Source organism: Tupaia chinensis, unplaced genomic scaffold (assembly GCF_000334495.1).
Source record: "Tupaia chinensis unplaced genomic scaffold, TupChi_1.0 Scaffold000361_2, whole genome shotgun sequence".
NCBI lineage: Eukaryota > Metazoa > Chordata > Mammalia > Scandentia > Tupaiidae > Tupaia > Tupaia belangeri.
In genome coordinates, this window is record NW_006159858.1 from 4,584,487 (window position 1) to 4,608,472 (window position 23,986).

At 42.7% G+C, this 23,986-nt stretch overlaps 1 protein-coding gene, 2 non-coding genes and 1 pseudogene across 5 annotated transcripts in view; 3 read left to right on the top strand and 1 right to left on the bottom strand.

The window, feature by feature from the left end:
- Positions 1–1,166: 1,166 nt before the first annotated feature.
- On the bottom strand, positions 1,167–2,133 carry LOC102469740 (DNA-(apurinic or apyrimidinic site) lyase-like; annotated as a pseudogene).
- A 4,863-nt stretch (positions 2,134–6,996) lies between these two features.
- Positions 6,997–23,986, top strand: part of NOP58 (NOP58 ribonucleoprotein) — a 32,539-nt gene continuing 15,549 nt past the window's right edge. The window contains exons 1-5 of one of the 3 annotated variants that reach the window (XM_006153048.3): positions 6,997–7,272; positions 11,669–11,745; positions 14,959–15,011; positions 19,478–19,599; positions 21,736–21,872. In XM_006153048.3, coding sequence (XP_006153110.1) covers positions 7,228–7,272; positions 11,669–11,745; positions 14,959–15,011; positions 19,478–19,599; positions 21,736–21,872 — 434 coding nt within the window. In that variant the 5' untranslated portion in view covers positions 6,997–7,227. Of the gene's footprint in view, positions 7,273–11,668; positions 11,746–14,958; positions 15,012–15,068; positions 15,331–19,477; positions 19,600–21,735; positions 21,873–23,986 lie in introns of those variants that run through there. The other 2 variants (XM_006153049.3, XM_006153050.3) reach the window with 2 other exon arrangements.
- On the top strand, positions 14,386–14,474 carry LOC114008627 (small nucleolar RNA SNORD70). The gene has a single exon (XR_003550133.1). It is a non-coding gene; the product is annotated as a small nucleolar RNA SNORD70 (small nucleolar RNA).
- Positions 15,107–15,192, top strand: LOC114008628 (small nucleolar RNA SNORD70). The gene has a single exon (XR_003550134.1). It is a non-coding gene; the product is annotated as a small nucleolar RNA SNORD70 (small nucleolar RNA).

A 23,986-nucleotide genomic window follows, 5' to 3' on the forward strand; every position in this document is an offset into this window, starting at 1 on the left:
GACTACGTGGGAGTCCAGCGGCACAGCCATTACACTAACTGCTGGTTCCCGGCCCTGCATGAGTTTTAAGCCACCGGGTCCAGGACGAGAACCGCGGTTGACTACGTGGGAGTCCAGCGACATAGCCATTACGCTAACTGCTGGTTCCCTGGGCTATGTTATTTCTAATGGAAACATCTTAGAAGACATCCTAGAATAAAGCAAAATTATCATTTATGAAACACTGTTTTAGAAGACTGAAAGTTACTTTTTCTATGGTACAAGGGTGAATATTGTTTCCAAAGTACAGGCTGAGTCTTCATTGGTTGGGAGCCAGCAGGTGGCATAATGGTTAGGGCAGCTGGATTCCCACATGACCTACTGCAGTTTGAGTCCCAGACCCAGTGGCTTGAAAATCATGCTGAGAGTGTGTATGTGCATGCCCAAAATCCTAGGAAAATGGAGAAGGGATTATAGCATGGCCCCCACCACAAGGGTGATTTCTCTCTTTCACTCTCTCTGTCTCTCTCCTCTCTGGTGAGTGTGCATACCATATGGAAAAAAAAAAAAGGTTTTTTTGGGGTAAGAATTATTTATTTTAAATTTTATTTGTTATTTTTGTTTTATTTATTATTTTTGTTTGTTTGAACCTATGCTTTTTATTTTCACATGGATAGTTCAAAGGAAGCCATCAGTAGTTTTCAATATTTTCTTTTTTCTTAAGGAAGAAAACACCCCACAAAACAGATACCTTTGGGCTTTAAAAGAAACCTAAGTCACAGGACCAGCAGTTAGTGTAATGGCTATGTCACTGAACTCCCATGTAACTGACCGCGGTTTGAGTCCCAGACCTGGTGGCTTAAACTCATGCCGAGTGCATGTGCATGCGTGCCTAACATCCCGAGAAAAGGGAGGAGAAGGGATTGCGGTATGGCCATCCTCCCTGGGGGGTGATTTCTTGCTTTCTATCTGTCTCTCTGTCTGGCGAGTACACGCGCCCTATAGCAAAAACCTCTCTCAAAACAAAAAAAAAACAAAAAAAACCTAAGTCTGTCACAGGAGCCTGGTTGGAGACTAAATTTTAATAGAAGAGAAATACAGTGTAGAATTCTGTAGCGTTTTTGAAGAAGAAATGCTATTTTGGAGGACTTATTTCCCAGGCTCAAAGTGACTGGAGTGGGGGAATGTCACAGTGCTAGGTAGAGGGTTATGGGACTGATCACTGCCAAGGGCCTTGGAACGGATCTTGCTGTCACACAATGCAAGTAAGAGAGACTGAGACAACAAAAAGTAATCAAGGCGCCATCCAACGTTCTTGGATGGAGGGGAGGGTTCATCAGATCCAAGAACGTTGGATGGGGCCTTGAAGGTGTAGGAGTAGGGCGTGTCAGGGAAGAGGTGCCGAAAGCTGTCGGTCAGTGGCACAGCCTGTAGCAATTCACCAAAGCGTTGGCACTCTTGAGGAGTAAGCCAGCATTCTTTATGTTTCCCTTGGGGTTGAGGAGATCAGTTTCTTCATGAGCCACATTTGAGTTCCCCACAAAGGACAAGAGGCTTTCAAGAAGCCATGCCTTTCAGAAATTTGCGAAAGGCTTCACCCCAGCGCTGCCGGTACTCTAGTGGACCAGACCCCGGCCTGCTAGGTAAACAAGCTGTTACCTGCACAAATTTGTTAAATTCAGCCACAATCACCTGACCTTCCTGTTCATGTTCCTCTTCACCATAGGAGACTTTGAGTGGGCACCGGCGGGAAAGGAGGCCCACACTTCTGTATCCTTCTTTGTCTGAAGGAGCTGACCAGTACTGATGTGATAATCCAGGCAACTTTTGAAGTTCAGCTGGTAGTTTGTTCTCTGGACATTTGGTCTCTTGGAGGCACAGGATATCTGGGGCTTCTTCCTTTACCCAATCCAAACCTTTCTTCTTAATCCAGGCTCGAAGACCATCCACACTCCAGGAGCAGATCGTCGGTGTGGCAGATTTGCCACTGGATGAGGTTTTCTGATCTGAAGGATCTTCATACAAGGCTGGGACCTCTCCTGCTGCCTCTTTTTCGCTTTTCTTTGTTCCAGCCTTACTCTTCTTGGCCTCTGGTTCTGTCTTGGGCTCTTCCCCGTCTCCTGCCACCACTCCCTTTTTCCCATGCTTTGGCATCCCTGCAACCGACGCCCTTTGGCACCTATACAATGTCGCCCGCCGAAGCAGTATTTTAATCGTGTGGCCCGAGCACAAAGAACCTGTTATTATTATTTTTTAAATTTGACCAGAGAGAAAGGGAAAGTGAGAAACCAAGCCACCAGGTCTGGGACTCAAACCGTGGTCAGCCATGTGGAAGTGGTCAGCCATGTGGAAGTCCACGCCTTAATCACCATATCACCATGCCACCTGCTGGCCCTGATTCTTTTTTTTTTTTTTTTTAAGAATTATTTTGGGATTAGCAGTTAGCATAATGGCTATGTCACAGCAGTGAGAAATCACCTGCCAGGAGGATGTCCAAGCTGCAATCCCTTCTCCTCTAGTTTCTGCTCAGGAGTTTGGACATGCACACACAAAGCCTGGTGTGATTTTCAAGTTGATGAGTCCAGGACTCAAATGTGGGATCCAGCACCTAACCTCTATATCACTTGCTGGCCCCTAAAAGAACAATTTTTAACTGAAAAAAAAAAAATCTTGGGCAAGTGAGAGATGTCTGAAGAATTTTAGAACTGAATCTCTCCCTATGTCTTCATGTTTTATGATGCCTTTTCAGTTATATTGGGACATGCCAGGGGTACAACTTTAGGACCTAATAACATCTTCTCCATACATGAAGCTTTCCCTCACATCCAGACTTAGTTCATTTGTATCTTTCTATGGGATTTTCCTATTTTTCTTTGAAAAAGAAGAGTAAAAAAGTCAGGCCTGGAACCAGCAGTTAGCGTAATGGCTATGTCACTGGACTCCCATGTAGTCGACCGCAGTTCAAGTCCCGGACCTGGTGGCTTAAACTCATACCGGGCACGTGTGCATGCATGCCCAAGATCCTGAGAGGAGAATGGAAGAGAAGGGATTGTGCCGTGGCCATCCCCCCTGGGGATGATATTTTCGCTTTCTGTCTCTCTGTCTTTTTGGTGAGTGCACATGCCCTATAGCAAAAACTTCTCAAAAAAAAAAAAAAAAAAAAGTCAGGCCTCCAGAAACATTTAGATTTCTCAGGAGATTGTAAAGCTCCAGACAAGTCAGAAGCTGTAAGTCCTACTCTATTTGGATTTCCGTTAAATCACACATGCAGGCTCATCCATACTGTTTTTTCTAAAGAATTATTTACTTTTATTCATTGTCATTATTTTATTTTATTTTTTTGAAGTTGACCAGAGAGAAAGGGAAAGTGAGAAACCAAGCCACCAGGTTCAGGACTCGAACTGCTGTCAGTTATATGGGAAGCTAGCTGCCCCAACTACCATGCCACCTGCCAGTCCCTCATCCATACAGCCATACAGTTTTACATAAACCAAGTAAACCCATTTCAAAACTTCTCTGTTCTTTTTTTTTTTTTTTTTGTAGAGGTTTTTGCCTTAGGGCACGTGCGCTCCTGGAATGGGGTGGGACGGGGGTAGGGGGTGGACTGAGGGGAGACAGAGACAGTGAGAAGGAAAGTGAGAAATCACCCCCGAGGAGATGGCCACACCACAGTCCTTTCTCCATTCTCTTCTTGGGATCTTGGGCCCGCACACACGCACGGCATGTGTTTCAAGCCACCAGGTCTGGGACTCTAACTGTGGTTGGCCACGTGGGAGTCCAGCAATGTAACCACTACCCTAAAGTATTTTTTCTTAATAATTATTTATTTATTTAATTCCATTTGTTATCACTATTATTTTTAGAAAGATTTTTGCTATAGGGCACATGTACTCACCAGAAAGACAGAGAAAGATAAAGAGACAGAAAGCAAGAAATCATCCTCCAGAAGAAATGACCACACCGCAATCTCTTCTCCTCTCAGCATTTTGGGCTAACACACACACAAACCTGGCATAAGTTTCAAGCTGCCAGGTCTGGGACTAGAACTCCAGCAATGTAACCAGTACGCCATCTGCTGGTCCCGTTATTATTATTTTTTAACTTGACCAGAGAGAGAGAAGGGGAAAGTGAGAAAGCAAACCACTGGGTCTAGGACTCAAACCACGATTGGCCATGTGGGAGTCTAGCCCCTTAACCACCATGCCACCTGCCGCCCCTGACACTAACTTTAAATTTGGGGAATTCGCAAAACCACCCTTATGTTTGATTATTCTCTATAAAGACTCAGAATTAATTCACTGAAAGTTGCCATACTCATAGTTACAATTACAGTGAAAGAATATAGATCTAAATCAGTCAATTGAGCCAGAGCACAAAAATCACCAGTTCGTTATACCTGATCTCAATGAGATACTTTCTGTTCATAGACATATAAAATATTTTGTTATTTTATTTATAATTAATTCATAATAATTCAGATAAGACAACACAGAGGACAAAGGGACAAACTAATATCAATTTTTTTTTAGAGGTTTTTGCTATAGGGCATGTGCTCTTGCCAGAAAGACAGAGATAGAGACAGAAAGTGAGAAATCACCCCAAGGGGGGATGGCCACATTGCAATCCCTTCTCCTCCATTTTCCTCTCAAGATCTTGGGCACTCACGTACATGCACCCAGCATGAGTTTAAGCCTCCAGGTCCAGGACTCTGACCGCGGTCAACTATACGGGAGTTCAGTGACATAGCCATTACGCTAAATGCTGGTCCCCCAACAACTGTGTTTTTTGGAGAGATTTTTCCTATTCTGCATGTGTGCTTGCTAGAGAGACAAAGAGAGGGAATGTGAGAAATCACCTCCCGGGGGGATGGCTATGCTACAATTCTTTCTCCACCTTTCTCCTCTCAGGATTCTGGACACACACATGTGCACGTACCTGTTGTGAGTGTCAGTCTGCCAGGTCCAGGACTCAAACTGCCATCAGCCAGGTGGGAGTCCAGCATCTTAACCACCACACCACCTGCTGGTTCCAATTGTTTTTAAAAAGATAAAATGTCCAATATCTTGACCTCTGCTACAGTGACCAGATTCCCATGTCTGTCTGCCATCTGGCAGAGACCAAATGGTCATATAAGCAAATTTTTTAAATGCCAGAATCCATAATGTGGCCTCTAGCAACTGTCCACAAATTAAAAGCAGAACTAGTACAAATTTGGCCACTTTGCAGAAATAGAACCAGAAACACGGAGACTTAAAGGAAAGCTGAACTGTCACGAGTCAACTCAGAAGCCAGAAAAATTATATGCAGGTGAAAATAGCACATGTAGTACCCACCTCTTAGTAGACTCTCTAAAACTTCTAAAGAGATTGAAAGAAAAAGTCATTTAGAAAACGTTTACTGGGGCTAGTAGGTTGCACAACGGTTAAGATGCTGGACTTTCACAAGGTAAACTGACATTGGAGTCCCAGATCTGGGGGCTTAAAAATAACACCAGTCGCGTGTGTTTGCATGCCCAAAATCCCAAAAGGAGAACAGAGAAGAGATCGCCTCTCTGTCTCTCGCTGGCACATGTGTCTTATGGAAAAAAAACTGAAGGAAAAAAAAAAAAACATATTTACTTTCGAAGATTCCCCTCTCCCTTGATTTCCCCCTACTTTCATCTTTTCTGTTACTTGATCCAGGATTTTCTTTCCTCTTAATCTCAGGTTGCAAAATTGCTGGAGAAAATCAAGTTATTGGGGACCAGCAGGTGATATGGCAGTTAAGGCATTGTACTCCCACATGGCCAACCACAGTTCGAGTCCTGGATCTGGTGGTTTGCTTTCACGATTTCCCTCTCTCTCTCTTTGCTGTGTGTGTGTGTGTGTGTGTGTGTGTGTGTGTCTGGTCAAATTAAAATAAAAGGAGTGAATAAATAAAATAAATAATTCTTTTAAAAAGGGGGAAAAAAGATCAAGTTATTCAGTGTTCTATAATTTTAATCAGGTTGCTTTTTTTAGAATTATTTAATTTTATTATTTAATTTTATGTTTTGAAGTTGACCAGAGAGCAACAGAGAGAGAAGGCAAGCTGCCGGGTCTGGGACTTGAACCGCAGTCAGCCACGTGGAAGTACAGCTCCCTTAACCACTATGCCACCTGCTGGCCCCAACGTTGCATTTTTTTTTTTAATAGCCAGAGGACCCATGCCTGGCTAGGTAGAGAAAAAAGACCCCCCACGATGGGAATAGTCAGGCTGCAATCTCTTCTCCATTTCTCCATCCTGTCAGTATTTGGGGCACGCATGCAGATGCCCTACATAGTTTTTCATGCCCTGCAGGCCAGGATTGGAACCTTGGTGGGCTCCGGCTCCCTTAACAACTAGGCTACAGGCCAGCACGCAGTTTAACGTTTACGTCAATGTCCATGTAGGACCTGGAAAGTGAAGAAGTCCTACTCCTAGCGGAAGCAAGATTTGTGGAGGGGCTGGCATATTCAAAGCCGGTCAGAGAAGGAGCTCAGAAAAGTAAATGACACTAAATTCATACCCTGCCGTCATTTTAACAAATGCAGCGGAAGTGAGAGAGGTCTCCGCATATTTGAAAGAAATCTGTGCTAAAAGTTATCTTGGCCTGAGAAGAGAAGGGCCAGGCGTGCTGGAAGCCAGAAGGACAGTCACCGTGTAGTTCTGCCGCCTTCACTTGAAGGCACGGACTGGAAGGGAGTAAACCCTAACGGCACTGGATGGCATTTCCAAATCCAGATGCCTGAGGCAGACAGGCGCCGAGACAGCTCCGCGTTTCTCCCAAGGTGAAACACATTACTTATAGGGAAAGCTAGAAAAAAAATAATAATAGCACATGGAATTTCCGCCTTTACTGATCCGCGCAGTCTGGCGGCACAGAACCGGCTCTCCCTCTAAGATACTCTCGCGATGTTTTCGTGGCCCACCCCCCGCCCCCCGTCCCCCTCTGGTAGGATCATTCCGGAAGTAGCGGCATGCTCTGCGGCAGTCTCCTGTCGGAAGTGACGTAGTTATCCCAGAATGCCTGGGGGAGGAGAAGCGCGATTTTGCGTTCTACTAGCAGTCTAGCGTTGACCGTCTAGAAAACGTGGTGGAATTTTTTTTTTTTTTTGTATGCGGGAAGACGAGCACTTTTGTGCTTCGCCCGGAGCAATCTTAGCCGGCCTTTCGGGGCCGCAGAACTGATCTTTTTGCACTGGTATAAGAGCTCGTGGCGGCCCCGCGGCTCCCTGACCCGGCCTTACCATGTTGGTGCTGTTTGAGACGTCGGTCGGCTACGCCATCTTTAAGGTAGGTGGGAGGTTGAGACGTTGGCGGGGAATCGCGGATCTTAGGCGAAGGGAGTCTGGAAAGACCTAGGGAGAGGACGAATCTTGTGGGTGCCTTTTATGTCCCCGGTCTCTGAAAGGAAGGAGAAAGCTTTCAGATCCGAACGGCCCATGTTTCGGTGAACACGTGGTCCTGCCTTTTGGGACGGCCTGTTCTGTATTAGACAGTTTGACTCTGTTTAAGGAGGCAGGATCCGAATTAGTTTTAGAGGTTATAATAAGACGTTTTGATTTTACTCCCAATGTTTTAGGAATGATCTGATGTAATCTTTTACTTAGATTATTTTTATTTTGCTGAGTGGAGACCAGAAAGGGAAGCAAGGATATTTTTACATTAATTCAGACGAGACGAAATTGATTAGATTAAGACTAGCACGGAAACAAATACCAAGAGAAATTTTGAGGGTAGAATTGTTATGATAGGTTGGTGGCTTGACCGTTTTGTTGTTTATTTTTGTTTAAATAAGATGGTTAAGTAGTAAGGTTGTCGTGGGGGATGTATTTCAAAAGACTGCTGCTTAGGGCTCTGTGAAGCCTGCGTCGTCAGAAGTAGTAACGGAACTCTGTAAATCAGTCACTTCACTGTTTCAAGCTTGAAGCATAACGAGAAATATGGACTGGTAGTACAAGTTTGAGTTTTGTTTTTTTGTTTTTTTTAGAGAGAGATTTTTGCAATAGGGCACGTGCAAAGACAGAAAGCGAGAAATCCCCTGAGGGGATGGCCACGACCCAGTCCGGTCTCTAGTCTCCTCTCGGGATTTTGGGCATGCTGGCACGCCCTGTGTGAGGTTTTTTACTAATTACTCATTTAATTTTATTTATTCATTCATTTATTTTAATTTGACCAGAGAGAGAGAGAGAGAGAGAGAGGGCGGGGGGGGGAGTGAGAAAGCAAGCCACCAGGTCCGGTCTCTGAACCACAGTCGGCCATATGGGAGTGTCTAGCGCCTTAACCACCATGCCACTTATTGGTCCCAGGCCCTGCATGAGTTTTAAGCCACTGGGTCCGGGACTCGAACCATGGTTGACTACATGGGAGTTGGCGACAACCATTATGCCACCTGCTGGTCCCAAGTTTTTTTGTTTTTTTGTTTTAAAGTAGCAATTATGAGTTTATTTTTAGGTTTTTGCCTAAAGGCATGTATGCTGGCTGGAGAGAGACCGAGGAAAGTGAGATATTTCCCCAGGGAGAATGGCCATGTTGCATTCCGTTGCATTCCGTTCTTCTTTCTGGGATTTAGGGCAAAGGAAACCACACTCTGAACCACATTTAGCCACTGTAGGAATCCAATTCCTTAACCACCATGTTACCTGCTGGCCCCAGAATTTTGGTTGTTTTAACGGGGAATGCTGGGAAATAATTTAATGTTCATCAGGGAAATGGTTGGAAAATTGAACCTCTGTGATGTTGAGGTTGTAGGAAAAATAAGATAGATTGAGTGCCTGCCATGTGCCAGGAACTCTTCTGAGCTCTGCTAATGCAGCAACAAAAAAAAATTTTGTGTGTGTTGATGTACATGCAGGACAAACTAGCCTGGGGCTCAAACCGCAGTTGGCCATGTGAGAGTCCAGTACCTTAATCACCATACCACCTCCTGACCCTTCTTCCCAACTTTTTGGAATCATATCTAAATCTAATTTTTTTTTTTAAGAATTATTTAATTAATTATCTTTTAGAGAGATTTTTGCAGTAGGGCTTGTGTACTTGCTGGAGAAACAGAGAGACTGAAAGTGAAAAATCACAGCCCTAGGTGGATGTCCATGCCACAGTATCTTTTCCTTCATTCTCCTCTTGGGATTTTGGGCACACTCGCACACGCACTGGTATGAGTTTTAAGTTGGAGGGTCTAGTACTAAACTGCACTCTGCCATGTGAGTCTAACACATTAACCACTACACCACCTGGCGCTGAGTAACACATTTTTAATATTCCATGTGAAGAACTTCTTGGGAATCCATTGCCCCAATACCATGCCACCTGCTTCTCTGCCCCGGCCCCCCTCTGTCCCGTACCTACATTATGTTAACGCTGTCTTATTTTGGATCTGTGTCTACAGATGGAGGAGAGATTTATTTTTTTCGTTTCCTATAGGGCACCCGCTCTGGGTGGGGGTTGGAGGCCAGAAATCAGTGAGTATGGCCACACTGCCATATAAAGATTTGGGGCACAAATGCAGGCAAAACTTGCCTATTTTTCAAGCTACAGGGCCCTGAACTTGAACTGCAACAGTCAAAAAGGTGGCATCCAGCTACCTTAACAGCCTCGCCACTGGCTGGTCCCCAGTTGTACTCCGTGAATGTCACAGCTTGTGAATTAGATCTGTAAAGCAGAAATACAGTACAGAGTTACTAGCTTCCTTTCCCATAATCTTTCAAAGTCCTGATGTACAGTGACGTAGTTTGGATAAAATTCATGCTTTGGAGTAGCTGCTCCAGTCATGAGGGACCCTTGGCAGCAGGGTCAGTAGTGAACAGCCTGCAACGGTGGCCCTCATCCATTGTTGCAGTGAGTCACCCCTCAGTTCTAAGCTTTGCTTAAGTGGATTAACAGGTAAACCAGTGCCGGTGAAACTCAAGTGGGGAATAGGGTACGGGGGCTACCTGGTTTCTGCAGGTGGCTAGATGAACATGCAGCTTACAGTGCATGAAGGATACATAGATGGGGCATTGTCAGGACATCTGGGTGGAGTTTTGTTTTTGAGAATTTTTTTGCCCTAGGGTACATGCAAGAGAGAGAGAGAGACACGCACACACAGTAAGGGGAAAAGTGAGAAATCGGGGGCGGGGGCACTCTGCAGTCCTTTCTCTTCCATTCTTTTCCTGGCATCTTGGGCATGCATGTACATGTGCCCAGCGTGAGTTTCAAGCCATAGGTCCAGGACTTGAACTGTGGTTGGCCATGTGAGAGTCTAGTACCTTAATCATCATGCCACCTCCCGGCCCCACATCATCTTGACAGTAAGTGAAATTTGTCTGTGACTAGCTGCATTTTCTTTTTTTATTTTCCAAGAATGGGCCCAAAATCCCAAGAGGAGAGTGGAGGAGAAGGGATTTAGCACTGACCATTCTTCTTTGGGGAGTGATTTTTCACTTTTCCTCCTTCATCTGTCTCTTTCTCTCTCTCTGGTTGTCTGTGGCAAGTGGATATGCTTATGGCAAAAATATTCTATTGAGTGTCAGGAAAGTCATGACACATTTTTGCATTAAAAAAATAGGAAAATACATCATGAGTTTCTCAAATGACCTAATAACTCCATTTCTAGTTACTTCCCCTACAGAAATGCAATATGTATGCATATGGAGATGTTTTCTGACACATAATAAAGAGAAGGTCAGGGCCAGCAGGTGGTGAGGAGGTTAAGGCAGCTGGATCCCACATACCTGACTGCAGTTTGAGCCCCAGACCTGATAGCTTGAAAAGACACACTGGGCGCATGCTTGTCCACCTGCTCCCCTCCCCCAAGAAAATAAACCTGACAGGGGAACAGAGGATAAGGAATTGTGGCATGGCCATCTTTGTTAGTGACCATTTCACTGTCTAGAAGTGCCCTGTTTTTCTCTTGCAAGAAGAAATCTTGGTATCTTAGTTTCAGGGAAATCCATAATACTTGATGTTAGTATGATCATAGCCACAAGTCATCAGATGTAGTAATCCGTTGAAAGTGGGTAAATAGCCTAAATGGCCTGTGAATCTGTCATACATTATAAAGGGCTCCTTAAAAAGAAAGGTTTTACCGGCTACTGGGGAGGCTGAGGCAGGACTGTGACATAGTGAGACACTATCTCCAAAAAAAAATGAAAGGGACCAGCAGTTAGCGTAATGGCTGTGTCGCTGGACTCCCATGTGTTCGACCGAGGTTCGAGTCCCGGACCTGGTGGCTTAAACTTACGCCAGGCGTGTGTGTGCGCGCTCATGCCCAAGATCCCGAGAGGAGAGGGGATTGCGGCGTGGCCATCCCCCCTGGGGGGTGATTTCTCACTTTCTGTCTCTCTGTCTCTCTCTGTCTTTCTGGTGAGCATACGTGCCCTATAGCAAAAACCTCTCCAAAAGAAAAAAAAATGAAAATAAAGGTTTCCAACAAATACGCAGACAAGATCTGAATTTGATGTATTAGGTTGTCGAAAAAGTCAGGACGTGTTTTTTCTGTGCAAAAATGCCACAGGACTTTCCCAACCACCCAATAGTTGTTAAATGAGCAACTTAAACTAGATACTAATTTGTTCAAAAATTTATATTGGTTAAATAGTGAAAGAAATACTTGCACCTCCCTCATTTTACATATATAGTTGTACTTGAAGAATGTAGCTGTATTTGTCTAAGTTGTGCCACTTAAAAGTATTTAAATATTTTATTACAGGTTCTAAATGAGAAGAAGCTTCAGGAGGTTGATAGCTTATGGAAAGAATTCGAAACTCCAGAAAAGGCAAATAAAATGTAAGTAATACGGAAGCAATTTAGTAGTTAACATTTATGGCTTGTTTTGTTTTACTTTTACTCCCTTGATTTCTATATTATTATGCTCAGGCTTTTTTTTTTTAATTATTTTATTTAACTTATTTTATTTACTTATTTTAATTTTACCAGATTAGGACAGAGAGAAAGTGAGAAAGCAGGCCACCGGGTTTGGTACTCTAACCGTGGTCGGCCATGGAGTCCAGTGCCCTTAACCACCACACTACCTGCCAGCCCCAGCATTATGCTTATAGTTGTTTGTTCGAAATTTGTTGCAGGAATAGGAGAAGGCTTCAAAAAGTTTGTATGGAAAAAAAAAAAAAAGTAGTCCTTTCATTATAGGAATTTTCCTGAACTTTTTGAAGACTTCTTATATTGGTAAGAACAAAATTACTGCAGATGTTTTATTTGGAACACAGACCATTCGGCACATTCATATTCATTGCAGACTAGATTGGAAAGCACCCTAAAATTATTATTACCTATTAAGTTATCTGAAAGTGCAAATTGGTTGTGAATTAAGAAAATTTTCTGTTTAAAACATGAATTGTCCAAAACACGGAATACACATTGATTTCACTTCCATTAATAGTTTCTCTGATTTTTGAGATTTAAAATTTTTTTTTATTGTACGTTTATAGTTTTTTTCTTTCTTTTTTTGGGGGGGTGGCGGGGAGGTTTTGTTATAGGGTGAGTGCGCTCTCCAGAAAGACAGAGAGGCATCCCAGGGGGATGGCCACGCCGCAATCCCTTCTCCATTCTTCTCTTGAGATCCTGGGCACACATGCAAATGGGCCCGGTGTGAGTGTAAGCCACCGGGTCTGGGACTTGAGCCTTGGTCGACTACATGGGAATTCAGCGACATAGCCATTACGCTGACTGCTGGTTCCAGTTTATTCATTCTTTATCACTCATACTTCCTAGTTCCAACTGTTATAAACGAGATAATTAGCTAGTAAATCCTGGAAAGGCGTACCTGAGTTCCTCAAGCTGTCTTGATAGGAAGTAAATAATAGAGTATAACTTTGATGTCCATGTTAAGGACAAAGTAGTAGGGGAGAGAGCTGTGTTTCCTTAACATAAAGTCAGGGTGACATTTGCACCATCTTCAGTTCACCTTATGGAATAGCCCGTTTGGTGGATTTGGTGCTAGGCACTGACTGATCCTCTTGATACTCGTGGATTTGGAGGGATCTATACGTGATTGTGTCTGTGGATGCCAGAGTATTTGATAATTCATCTGCTACTGCTAATTGAAACAGAAGATTAGAAGGGAACTTCTTAGATTTGCTAGAATGCCGAAACCAAAGAAATGGACAGATTACAGTTAAAGCTTTTGAACTGGTAAAACCCCAAAATTAGGGGCCAGCAGTTAGTGTAATGGCTATGTCACTGGACTCCCACGTAGTTGACCGTGGTTCGAGTCCCGGACCCGGTGGCTTAAAACTCACGCCAGACGCGTGTGCTTGCGTGCCCAAGATCCCGAGAGGAGACTGGAGAAGAAGGGATTGCGGCATGGCCATCCCCCATAGGGGGTGATTTCTCGCTTCCTGTCTCCCTGTTTCTCTGGCCAGCGTATGTACCCTATAGCTAAAACCTCTCCAAAAACAAACAAACAAAATTAGAGCCTACATGTGGAGCTGTTGAATTAGTTGTAATAAGAGGTCCACGATAACTAAAAACAAACAGTAAGAGTAATTTGTTGGGGCAGGCTGGCAGATGGCATGGTGGTTAAGGGTGCTGGACTCCCACATGGCTGAACATGGTTCAAGTCCCGGACCTGGCGGACTCTGTCTTTGGTCAAATTAAAAATAAATAAATAAATAAATAAATAAATAAAGTTAAGTAAAATAACTCTTTAAAAGGAGGTCATTTGTTTAATGCAATCCCATTTTTGTGCTGCCTTGGTGTATGTAATTTTTTTTCCCCACTTACCAGAGAGCACTCCCCCAGAGGGGATAATCATACTGCAGACTTTTCTCCTTCGTTCTCCACTGAGGATTTTGGGCAGCCATGGACACACATCTGGTGTGTTTTTCAGGCCACTGGGTCTGGGACTCCAGCCACACAGTCAGGCATGTGGGATCCAGCTGCCTTAACCACCATGCCATTGGCTGGCCTTTTATATGCATTTATACAACTTAGAGAGATGAACAGATGTGACTTTAGAAAGGTGGAAATGGGGATAAGGTAGGCTGGAATAAGGTGAAATTAATAGTTTTCCTTTGTGTTTCTTTCTTGCTAAGAGAGAATTTTGTTATAGGGTGCATGTGCTCGCCAGAGAGACAAAGCAAGAAATCACCCTCCCTCGCAGGGGGAATGACCATACTGCAGTCCCTTCCCTGTTCTTTCGGAATTTGGGGTATGCACACATGCACACCAAGCGTGAGATTGAAATCACTGGGTCAGGACTCCAGCAGTGGCTGACCATGTGGGAGTTCAGCCACGGAACCATTACACCATCTGCTGGTCCCAAACCTTTGTATTTCTAAGAGTATATTTAAAGGACCAGTAGCATGAGCCCTTACCAGATAAGAAAACCTTGCTTAGGATTACTTTTAGATGGATACAACACCTGTTTTGTTTGCTTTTTAAAGGGTTATGCTTTGCAGAGTTAATGTATTCATTGTTGTCAATGATGTATTCTTGTTGGAACTGAATCTAAGTGATCTAACTCAAATATTCGTCACTACCACTGAGACAACAATGAACTAATTGTATGTGTGTGTTTCTATGTAAAATGTTACTGTGTATTAGTGTATAGAGGATATGAGAGTAGTGCAAGAGTCACAGGAATCAGGTCTGAGAATAAGCTGGGTTTTTTGTTTGTTTTGTTTTGTACTGAGTGGACAGATGATTGTCATGAGATTCCTGACCTAAGATGAACTTAGATTATTTTTTCCAGGGTCAATTCTGTGCTATAGTAAAAGCCATCATTGTGCAGCTTTAAGCAGCAGGGGTTATGTTGACGCTTTGATAAATCTTTACTGTTGATCTATGTTTGCCTTTACAACTTTCTCCCTAATCCGCCAAACATTACTAGCCCAACATGTAGAAAAATGAATCATGTTATGAAGAATAGCGTGTTCCAGATGGCTTTCATTGGTATCTGCTTTGTGAACACTTTCCTAGCTATGTGGCTTTTGGAAAATCAATGTGCCTCTATAACACATTTCTTTCCTTTTTTAATTCTAGAGTAAAATTAAAACATTTTGAGAAATTTCAGGATACAGCAGAAGCATTAGCAGGTAAAGTCAACGACTAGAAGCTTCCCTTCCTTTAACCTTGGCAATCTGTTTTCCCTATTAAAGGTTGTTTGCTTCCATTGTCTGAGTTAACCTTATTCAATGTTGTCAATGATGCATTCTTGTTGAAACTGAATTACATGATCTAATTCAAACTCGTCACTACCACTGAGACAACATTGAGTTAGCTTTTTTCACCATAGGGCTGGTTTTCCCCCCATGTGATGAGAGGTGAGCAGTGATTAAATTGATCTCCCTGTGGAAAACCAACAGCATAATGCTGAAGCACAGTTCAGTAAAAGCTGTTCTACAAGGGACCAAGGTAATGTGGTCAAGTACACAGCTCTCTGATCATTTTAATCCAAGGGTAAAGTCAAGAGTAGCCAAGTCACAGCTGGGGAGGGACACTCTCCTGGGGTACACACCATTTTCCCCAGAAAATCTTGTTTGTTTTCAGAGAGATTTTTGTTGTTGTTAGGGGCCACAGGCTGGCAAATCCTTGAGGGTTTTTTGGTTGTTTTTTTGTTTTTAAGAGAGATTTTTGCTATAGAGCATGAGCACTCGTGGATGAGACAGAAAGCAAGAAATCACCCACCCAGGGAGGATGGCCATGCCACAATCCCTTCTCCATTCTCCTCTCAGGATTTTGGGCGGGCATGTACACACGTGTGCCTGGTTTGAGTTTTAAGCAACTGGGTCTGTGGCTCAAACCACAGATGATTACATGAGAGTCCAGTGATGTAACGATTATGCTATCTGCTAGTCCCAATCCTTAAGAATTTTTTAAATAGTTATTTTGGCACTGCTTTAAAAATATGGGTTAAATTTTGACAGAATCCCAAGCAAGATTGTTTTGGCTGTCCTCCAACTCTAGGCTATGGAAACATAGACTGTAATATGAACAGTTTCTGCTCAAGGTATAAAGTGTTGCAGCCTGATCCCAAGTAGCCTTACCTGTGAAGCCTTTTTGCATGTTTTCTGTTTGGGATATTTATGACCAGTCCTTACTAAACTGCATGAAATAGACAAGTCCAGCCTCTACCCAACACAGAGGCAGGTGTTTCCTATTAATAATAATAATAGCTAATATTTTGATCATGTGACGATTGTCAAATTGGTGCTCGTTGCTTCACAATTATTTAATCCTTAAAACACTATTGTGAGGCACATGCTATTTCTTATTTTGCTATAGGGTGCGTGTGCTTACCAAAAAGATGAGAAACAGAAAGCGAGAAACCATCCCCCAGGGGGGATGGCTATGCTCCAATCCCTTTTCCTCCATTCTCTTGGGATCTTGGGCACGCATGCACACATGCTCGGCGTGATTTTAAGCCACTGGGTCTGGGACTCGAACCGCGGTCGATTACATGGGAGTCCAGTGACATAGCCATTACACCAACTGCTGGTCCCTATGATACTATTTCTGTTACAGATGATAAAACATGAAAATTAAGACATATCCATGTATATCCCTTTATACCTAAAGTATATTAGGAAAATGCCAAATTAGGTGAAATTTGCTCTTAACATCCCAATTTAAGATCTTGGAAAGTAGAGACTTTTTGGGGAAAAAAAAGTTTTTGCCATGTGCACCCACCAGAGAGACACAGGGAAAGTGAGAAATCACTCCCAATGGGCATGGCCATGCCACAATCCCTTTTCCTCCACTCTCCTGAGCTCTTGGGCAGGCGTGTACACAAACCTAGCATGGTTTTCAAGCTGCTAGGTATGGGACTTGCTCTGCAGTTGACCATGTGGAAGTCTAGCGCTGTAACCACTATACCATCTTCTGGCCCCCTTTGTTCTTCAGTGTCAGATCCTAGCACAGTATCAAGGGTTTTTTTTCCTCTTTCTTTAAGTATAATTTATTTAATGTTATTCATTATTATTATTTTTTAATTTGCTATGGGGCATATGAGCTCACCAAAGAGAGAGTGAAAGTGAGAAAGCAAGCCGCCAAGTTGAGGACTCAAACTGTGATCTGTCATGTAGGAGTCCAGTGCCTTAACTACCATGCCACCTGCTGGCCCCCATAGAGGGTTTACAATACATATATATATTTTTTAATTATTTATTTTAATTTTCTTTATTCCTTCATTTATTTTACTTTGACCAGAGAGAGAGGGAAAGTGAGAAAGGAAGCCACTAGGTCTGGGACTTGAACTGTGGTCGGCTATGTGGGAGTGTCCAGTGCCTTAACCACCATGCCACCTGCTGGTCCCTTACAATACATATTTTTTTGATAAATGAAAGACACTGTCTACAGTGTCTTTTCCTGTCAAGTTTTATCAGAAAGTTCAGCATTGTTACGAGAGTGGAGTCCTTTCTTAGAATTAAACTTGTTTCCATTAAAAGGCAGTTTTGACATGAGAGAGACAAAATTGAGTGGCTATGTACCACAGTATGCATGGGGGGCATATACCACAATCCCTCTCCTCCATTCTCTTCTTGAGATGTTTGGGCACACATGCACATGAGCCCAGTGTGATTTTAAAATAGCCAGGTCTGGGACTCAAACCATGGTTGGCCATATAAGAATCTTAATGCCTTAACTACCACACCACCTGCTGGCCTACATGGTATACATTTAAATCCCATAACCTTACAGTCTAAAGGGGTATGATATCAAGAATCTATATTAGTCTCAGAAGTTAATATATGCCATTTGAATGGAGAGGTTTATTTTATTTTTTATTGTATTTTTTTCTTTTTTTAAGAATTATGTCATTATTATTTTTAAAAATTTGCTATAAGGCACACACTCACAGAGAGAGACAAAGGGAGAGGGAAGTGAGAAAACAAGCCGCCGGGTCTGTAACTTGAACCATGGTCGGCCATGTGGGAGTCAAGTACCTTAATCACCATGCTACCTGCTGGCCCCAAACTCTTGATTGCATTTTCAATTAGGGAAGGGAAGATTATAAGGAGTTTTTGTGCAGAGTATAAAAGATAGGCACCAGCAGAAGTAATTTGAGTCCTCATGTGGAGACCTCTACATGACCTACATGATAGCAATATGGTTTTTAGTCTTCACCTTTCATCATCCCACGTAACAGAACTGGGTTGTAATTTAAATGGATGGAGGTGGGATCAGAAGGGAAGAACAAATACCTGACAAAGTACGTTCACACTTTCCTGTCCTTAGAAATTATGACAGACCTTCCTTCTTGCCAAGTATTCTTTTTCTTTTGACATAGGGTTGTACACTCACTGGAGAGAGACAAAGTGAGAAATCACTCCCCAGGGAGGGTGGCTATACCACAGTCCCTTCAGTCTCTTCGTATTTTGGGCATGCAAGTACATGTTCCTGGCATGATTTTCAAGCCGCGGGTTCCAGCGCTGGAACCTTGGTTGATTATGTGGGAATCCAGCTCCTTAACCATACCACCTGCTGGCCCTCTGCCAGCCATATTTTAACCTTAGCCAGAAGCCAGATATAATTGGAAGTGGTATCAGTTCAGGGTATGAAAGTGTAGGTCTGAGGAAGGGTGAGAGTTCTAAAGTAGCAGACTTAGAACTTACTAGAAGCAAAAGCAGTTTCAAAATAATATAGGTTGCCATCAGTAGGAAGTTATCCCATCTCTGGAGGTTTATAAGCAGAGACCTGATAATGGAGTAGAGGTTAACAAAGATGAGGCCTCCACTGCCTTTAAAACGGTTATCCTAGGGACCAGCAGGTGGCGTGGTGGTTAAGGCACTGGACACTCCCACATGGCTGACTGGGGTTCAAGTCCTGAATCTGGTGGCTTGCTTTCTTACCTCCTCTCCCACTCTCACCCTCTGTCTCTCTCTGGTCAAATTAAGAAATGGATGAATAAATAATTATTTAAAAAAAAAAAAAAACGGTTATCCTTGGGGCTAGTACTAGGTGGTTTGGTGGTTAAGGTGCCTAGCTGACCATGGTTCGAGTCCTGGACCTGGCAGCTTGTAAGTCATGCTGGGCTTGCATGTGTGCATGCCCAGAATCTCAGGAGGAGAATAGAGAAGGGATTGACACTTGGTCAACCTGTGGGGGCAATTTCTCAGTATCCCTCTCACTGTCTGTCTCTTTGTCTCTCCAGTGAGTGCATGTCCCCTATGACAAAAAGCTTTTAAAAAATACATAAAATTATTTTAGGGTATTGTACAATACAGAACATTGGACAGTCTATCTGAAATGGCATAGAATAGTGACTTGGTCTTCTCAGAGTATATTGTTTCAAAGATTCCATGATTCTAAGTTCATGAGAAGATTTTTTGTGACATAGGAAAGGAACTTTGGACCTGGTTTTAAGTCCTGAATCCAGAACAGAAATGAGGATGGGCAGATAATTGTGAAACATGTTACTTATTAAATATTTTACGTTTGTCATTGCATTTTGGAAGTAACATTTATTTTGGAACTTTTGAAAAGAAGTATCTTGCTTTTCTAAAATTTTTAAATAAAACAAACTTATCTAAGCTTATCCTTTTTTCTTTTTCCTGAAAAGCATTCACAGCTCTGATGGAGGGCAAAATTAATAAGCAGCTGAAGAAAGTTTTGAAGAAAATAGTCAAAGAAGCTCACGAACCTCTGGCTGTAGCTGATGCCAAACTGGGAGGGGTTATAAAGGTAAAGTCATGATTTCCCTTCATGTATATTACTCAGATCTTAAATACTGTACCCTGACTATAAAACCTAGCCTTTGTAATGTGTTAATGTGTGTCATAAGTTCTCATGCTTGATATTTTTTTCTCTAGTATACAAAAGAATTTATTTCTGTTAGGATTAGTTAGCAGAACCAGACTTAAACATAATGGGTATTCATTACAGAAAATACAGATGAGCAGAAATAAAAGTAAAAATCAGTTGTAACCCTGTTACCTGTTATAATCTGGTAATGCCCTGTTTATCTCCTGTCTTGTTTTGGTTTAAATACACTTTTGTTTTCTTTCAACCATGAAATGGGATCTTGACTTTCCCCCCCATGTTCTGTAATACTTTAGAAATATTTAGTAGGGTATTTAGTTGCCAAAGCTCAAACATAAAGTGAGAATGGAGGCTGGGTGGTGGCATGGTTGTGACACAATGCTTTATGAAGCTGAACCACATTGGAAATTCTGGGTTTGCATTTCAGAGACTGCTGAAACACACTGGACATACGTGTTTCCAGGATCTGACAGGGCTGGCTGTAGCTGGGAATGGATAGTGGCAAGAGAACACTGTCGGGAATACTGTTCTCTCTCTCTCTCTCCTACCCTCCCTGTCTTACTCATGGAAAAAAATAATAAATATATTTAAAAGTTACATGAATTAAAAATTTAGAGATGAAATGAGAGTACACAGCCAGCTGTAGCATGTGTTTATATTGTGGGGCCAGTAGATGCTATAGTGCTTAAGGCTCTGGACTTCCACATGGCCAAACATGGTTTGATTCCTGAACGTGGCAACTTGAAAATCACACTGGGCTTGTGTGTGCATGCCCAAAATCCCTAGAGGAGACTGGAGTAGAAGGTATTACATCGTTTTACACCCACGGCCCTCCCCCCGTAGGGTGGTTACTCACTTTCTCTCTTTCTATCTCTGACATACATGTCCTATGGCAAAAACCTTAAAAAAAAAAAAAAAAAGACATTGTGTTCTGAAGGCTGGGATCAGGTGTGAGGGCAGGGTCTGGGTTCGATTCCTGTTGCACCCTAACACCTGGATGTGGTTGTGCACTCCCAATTTCTCAGGGAGGCCAAGGCAGGAACATCACGAGCCTCAGGCAGGCATGGGCAACATAGCACAACCTGTCTAAAAATGACTTGGTGGAGAAGCCAGTGGTGGGATGGTTAAAATGGCTGGATCCCACATGGCCTACTATGCAGTTTGAATCTCAGACCCTGTGACTTGGAAAACACACTGGGTACATGTATGAGCATGCCCTGAATTCTAAGAGTAGGATGGAGAAGGGATCGTACCCCAGTGGGGTTGCTTTCTCACTTTCTCTCCCCTACCTCCTCCAGCCCCTCTCTTTTCAGAGAGCACATACACCCTGAATCGAGCAATCAACAAAAATAAAGTAAAAATGAACTGGTGGCACATGTATATAATACCAGCTAGGAGGCTGAGGCAGGAGGATTGCAACAGTGGGACTCTGTCTTAAAGAAAAATAAAAGAAGTAACCTCTCAAACCAGAGAGAGAAGAAGGTGAAAAAGCAAGTCGTCGGGTTCAGAATTTGAACCACGTTAAGCCATGTGGGAGTTTGGGGCCTTATTCACCATGCCACCTACTAGCACCCGTTACCTTTGCATAAAATTTTGTATATGTATGACCTTTATAATTTTAAGAAGTTAAATAATGTAAGGTATTTAAAGATTCCATCAGACCAACAAAGAATAACGGAATTACAGAATTACCAGGTCAAATTGTGTTAGTTTTTACAGCTTTTGATTCATATAGCCAGACTGCCTTCCAGGGTGCTTGTACCAGTGACTTATGCCAAGAATATACTCAGACCATCTACCCTGGGGGGACAGTGATTTTTTACTTTCTCTCTTATCTCTCTCTCTCCAGAGGGTATACATGCCCTAAGGCAAAATCTTCTACCAAAAAAATAAAAGGGAGAGAGAGAAAAGAATATACTCAGGTGTTCAAAAACCAACAACATGCTTTTAGTCACACCAGGAAATGCACATATTTAAATCTATGCTATTTTAGTATTTAAAAAGTATTTTTAGGAAAACTGTTTTTTTTATCTAACACAAATGCTCTTGTTCCTGTAGGAGAAACTGAATCTCAGTTGTATCCATAGTCCTGTTGTTAATGAACTTATGAGAGGAATCCGTTCACAAATGGATGGATTAATCCCTGGAGTAGAACCACGTGAAATGGCAGCTATGTGTCTTGGATTGGCCCACAGGTGAGACTAATTGGAAAATAAAATCAGTTTATTTTTGTTTAGTAGACACCTATATAGCACTGTTCTGAGAGTGTTATAATACTAACTTATTTGTTCTGGAAATAGCAGGGGGCATGGTGGTTAAGGCACTGAATATGTTCACATGGTGGACCACAGTTAGAGTCCTGGACCTAGTAGTGGCTTGCTTTTTCACTTTCCCTTTCTCTCTCTCTCTCTGTCTCTCTGGTCAAATTAGAATAAATGAAAGAATACAATTAAATGATTTTTTTAAAAAATACTTATTCCTTATGACAGTCTTATGAGAAAGATGGTGATATATGCTTATTTTATACGTCAAGGACATGAAGCCCAAGGTCAATACAGCTGGTTAAGTGGTAAAACCAGGATTTGAACCCAGACAGTCTGGCTTCAGTGCTTAGAAATAGGTGTTCATGAAAAGCTTAACATTCTGTGAAATTGCTCTCAATAACAGTGTTTATGAAGAAAATACATTGTTATGGATAGAGTGGTTGAAACTGATGCAGCTTTGTTAATCAGAGCACGGTCAAAAAGAATAAGCCTGGGAACCAGCAGTTAACATAATGGCTGTGTCGCTGGACTCCCACGTAGTCAACTGCAGTTCGCGTCCTGGACCCGGTGGCTTAAACTCACGCCGGACGTGTGTGCGTGCGTGCCCAAGATCCCAAGAGGAGACTAAGAGGAGAATGGAGGAGAAGGGATTGCGGCATGGCCATCCCCCCTGGGGGGTGATTTCTCGCTTTCTGTCTCTATGTCTCTCTCTCTCTGTCTGTCTGGCGAGCACACGTGCCCTATAGCAAAAACCTCTCCCCAAAAAAAAAAAAAAAAGAATAAGCCTAATAGAATTATTAGTAGGCCATTAGGAACGTCATGATGTGTATTTTTTTTGTTTTGTTTTTAGAATTATTTTATTTAATTTTATTTATGCATTCATTTTAATTTGACTAGAGAGAGACACAGGGAGAGGGGGCAGGGGAAGTGAGAAAGCAAGCTACCAGATTTGGGACTCAAACCATAATCAGCCACACGGGAGTGTCCAGCGCCTTAACCACCACGCCGCTCACTAGTCCCTATGATGTATTTTTCAGTGTTTTTTTTTTTTTAAGATTTTTTAAAAATTTTACTTGATTTATTTATTTTAATTTGAACAGAGAAAGACAAGAGTGAGAAAGAGAAAGAGGGAAAGTGAGAAAGCAAACTGCCAGGTTCAGGATTCGAACTGTCAGCCATCTGCGAGTCCACTGCCATGAACCACTTTATCACCTGTCAGCCCCTTTGCTGTTTTTCTATGCAACAATGGGTTGTGCCTGCTGTGAACACGATGAACTAGAACTGTAAATCTAGGACTTCTTTGCGTATTTAGCATTTTTTTTTCTTTTTTTCTTTTTTTGGAGAGGTTCTTGCTAGAGGGTGCGTGCACTCGCCAGACAAACAGAGAGCGACAGAGAGACAGAAAGCGAGAAATCACCCCCCAGGAGGTATGGCTACGCCGCAATCCCTTCTCCTCCATTCTCCTCTCGGAATCTTGGGCATGCACACACACGCGCCCAGCGTGAGTTTAAGCCACTGGGTCCGGAACTGGAACCGCAGTCGACTACATGGGAGTCCAGCGACATAGCCATTATGCTAACTGCTGGTCCTGTATTTAGCATTTTAGATTATTATGTCACGGTGACTTCACTGCAACTGGCCATTAATAGATTTTTAAAATTTTCATATGACCAGAGAGGTTCAGAGTAAGAGAGGGAAAGTGAGAAAACAAGCCACCGGGTCCAGGACTTCAACCATGTTTGGCAATGTGGAAGTCTAGTACACTCAACCACCACACCTTCTTAACTGATTTTTAAGGTTTTTGCCATAGATGTGGAGTCCTCAGAGAGAGACAGTGAGAGGGAAAGTGGGAAATCACCCCCGAGAGGGATGTCCATACCTCAGTCCCTTGTTTTCTATTCTCCCCTCAAGATTTTGGGTAAGCACATACACGTACCTGGTAGGATTTTTTTTTTTTTTTTGGAGAGATTTTTTCACTGTAGGGCGCGTGCACTCGCCAGACAGACAGAGAGAGACATAGAGACAGAAAGCGAGAAATCAACCCC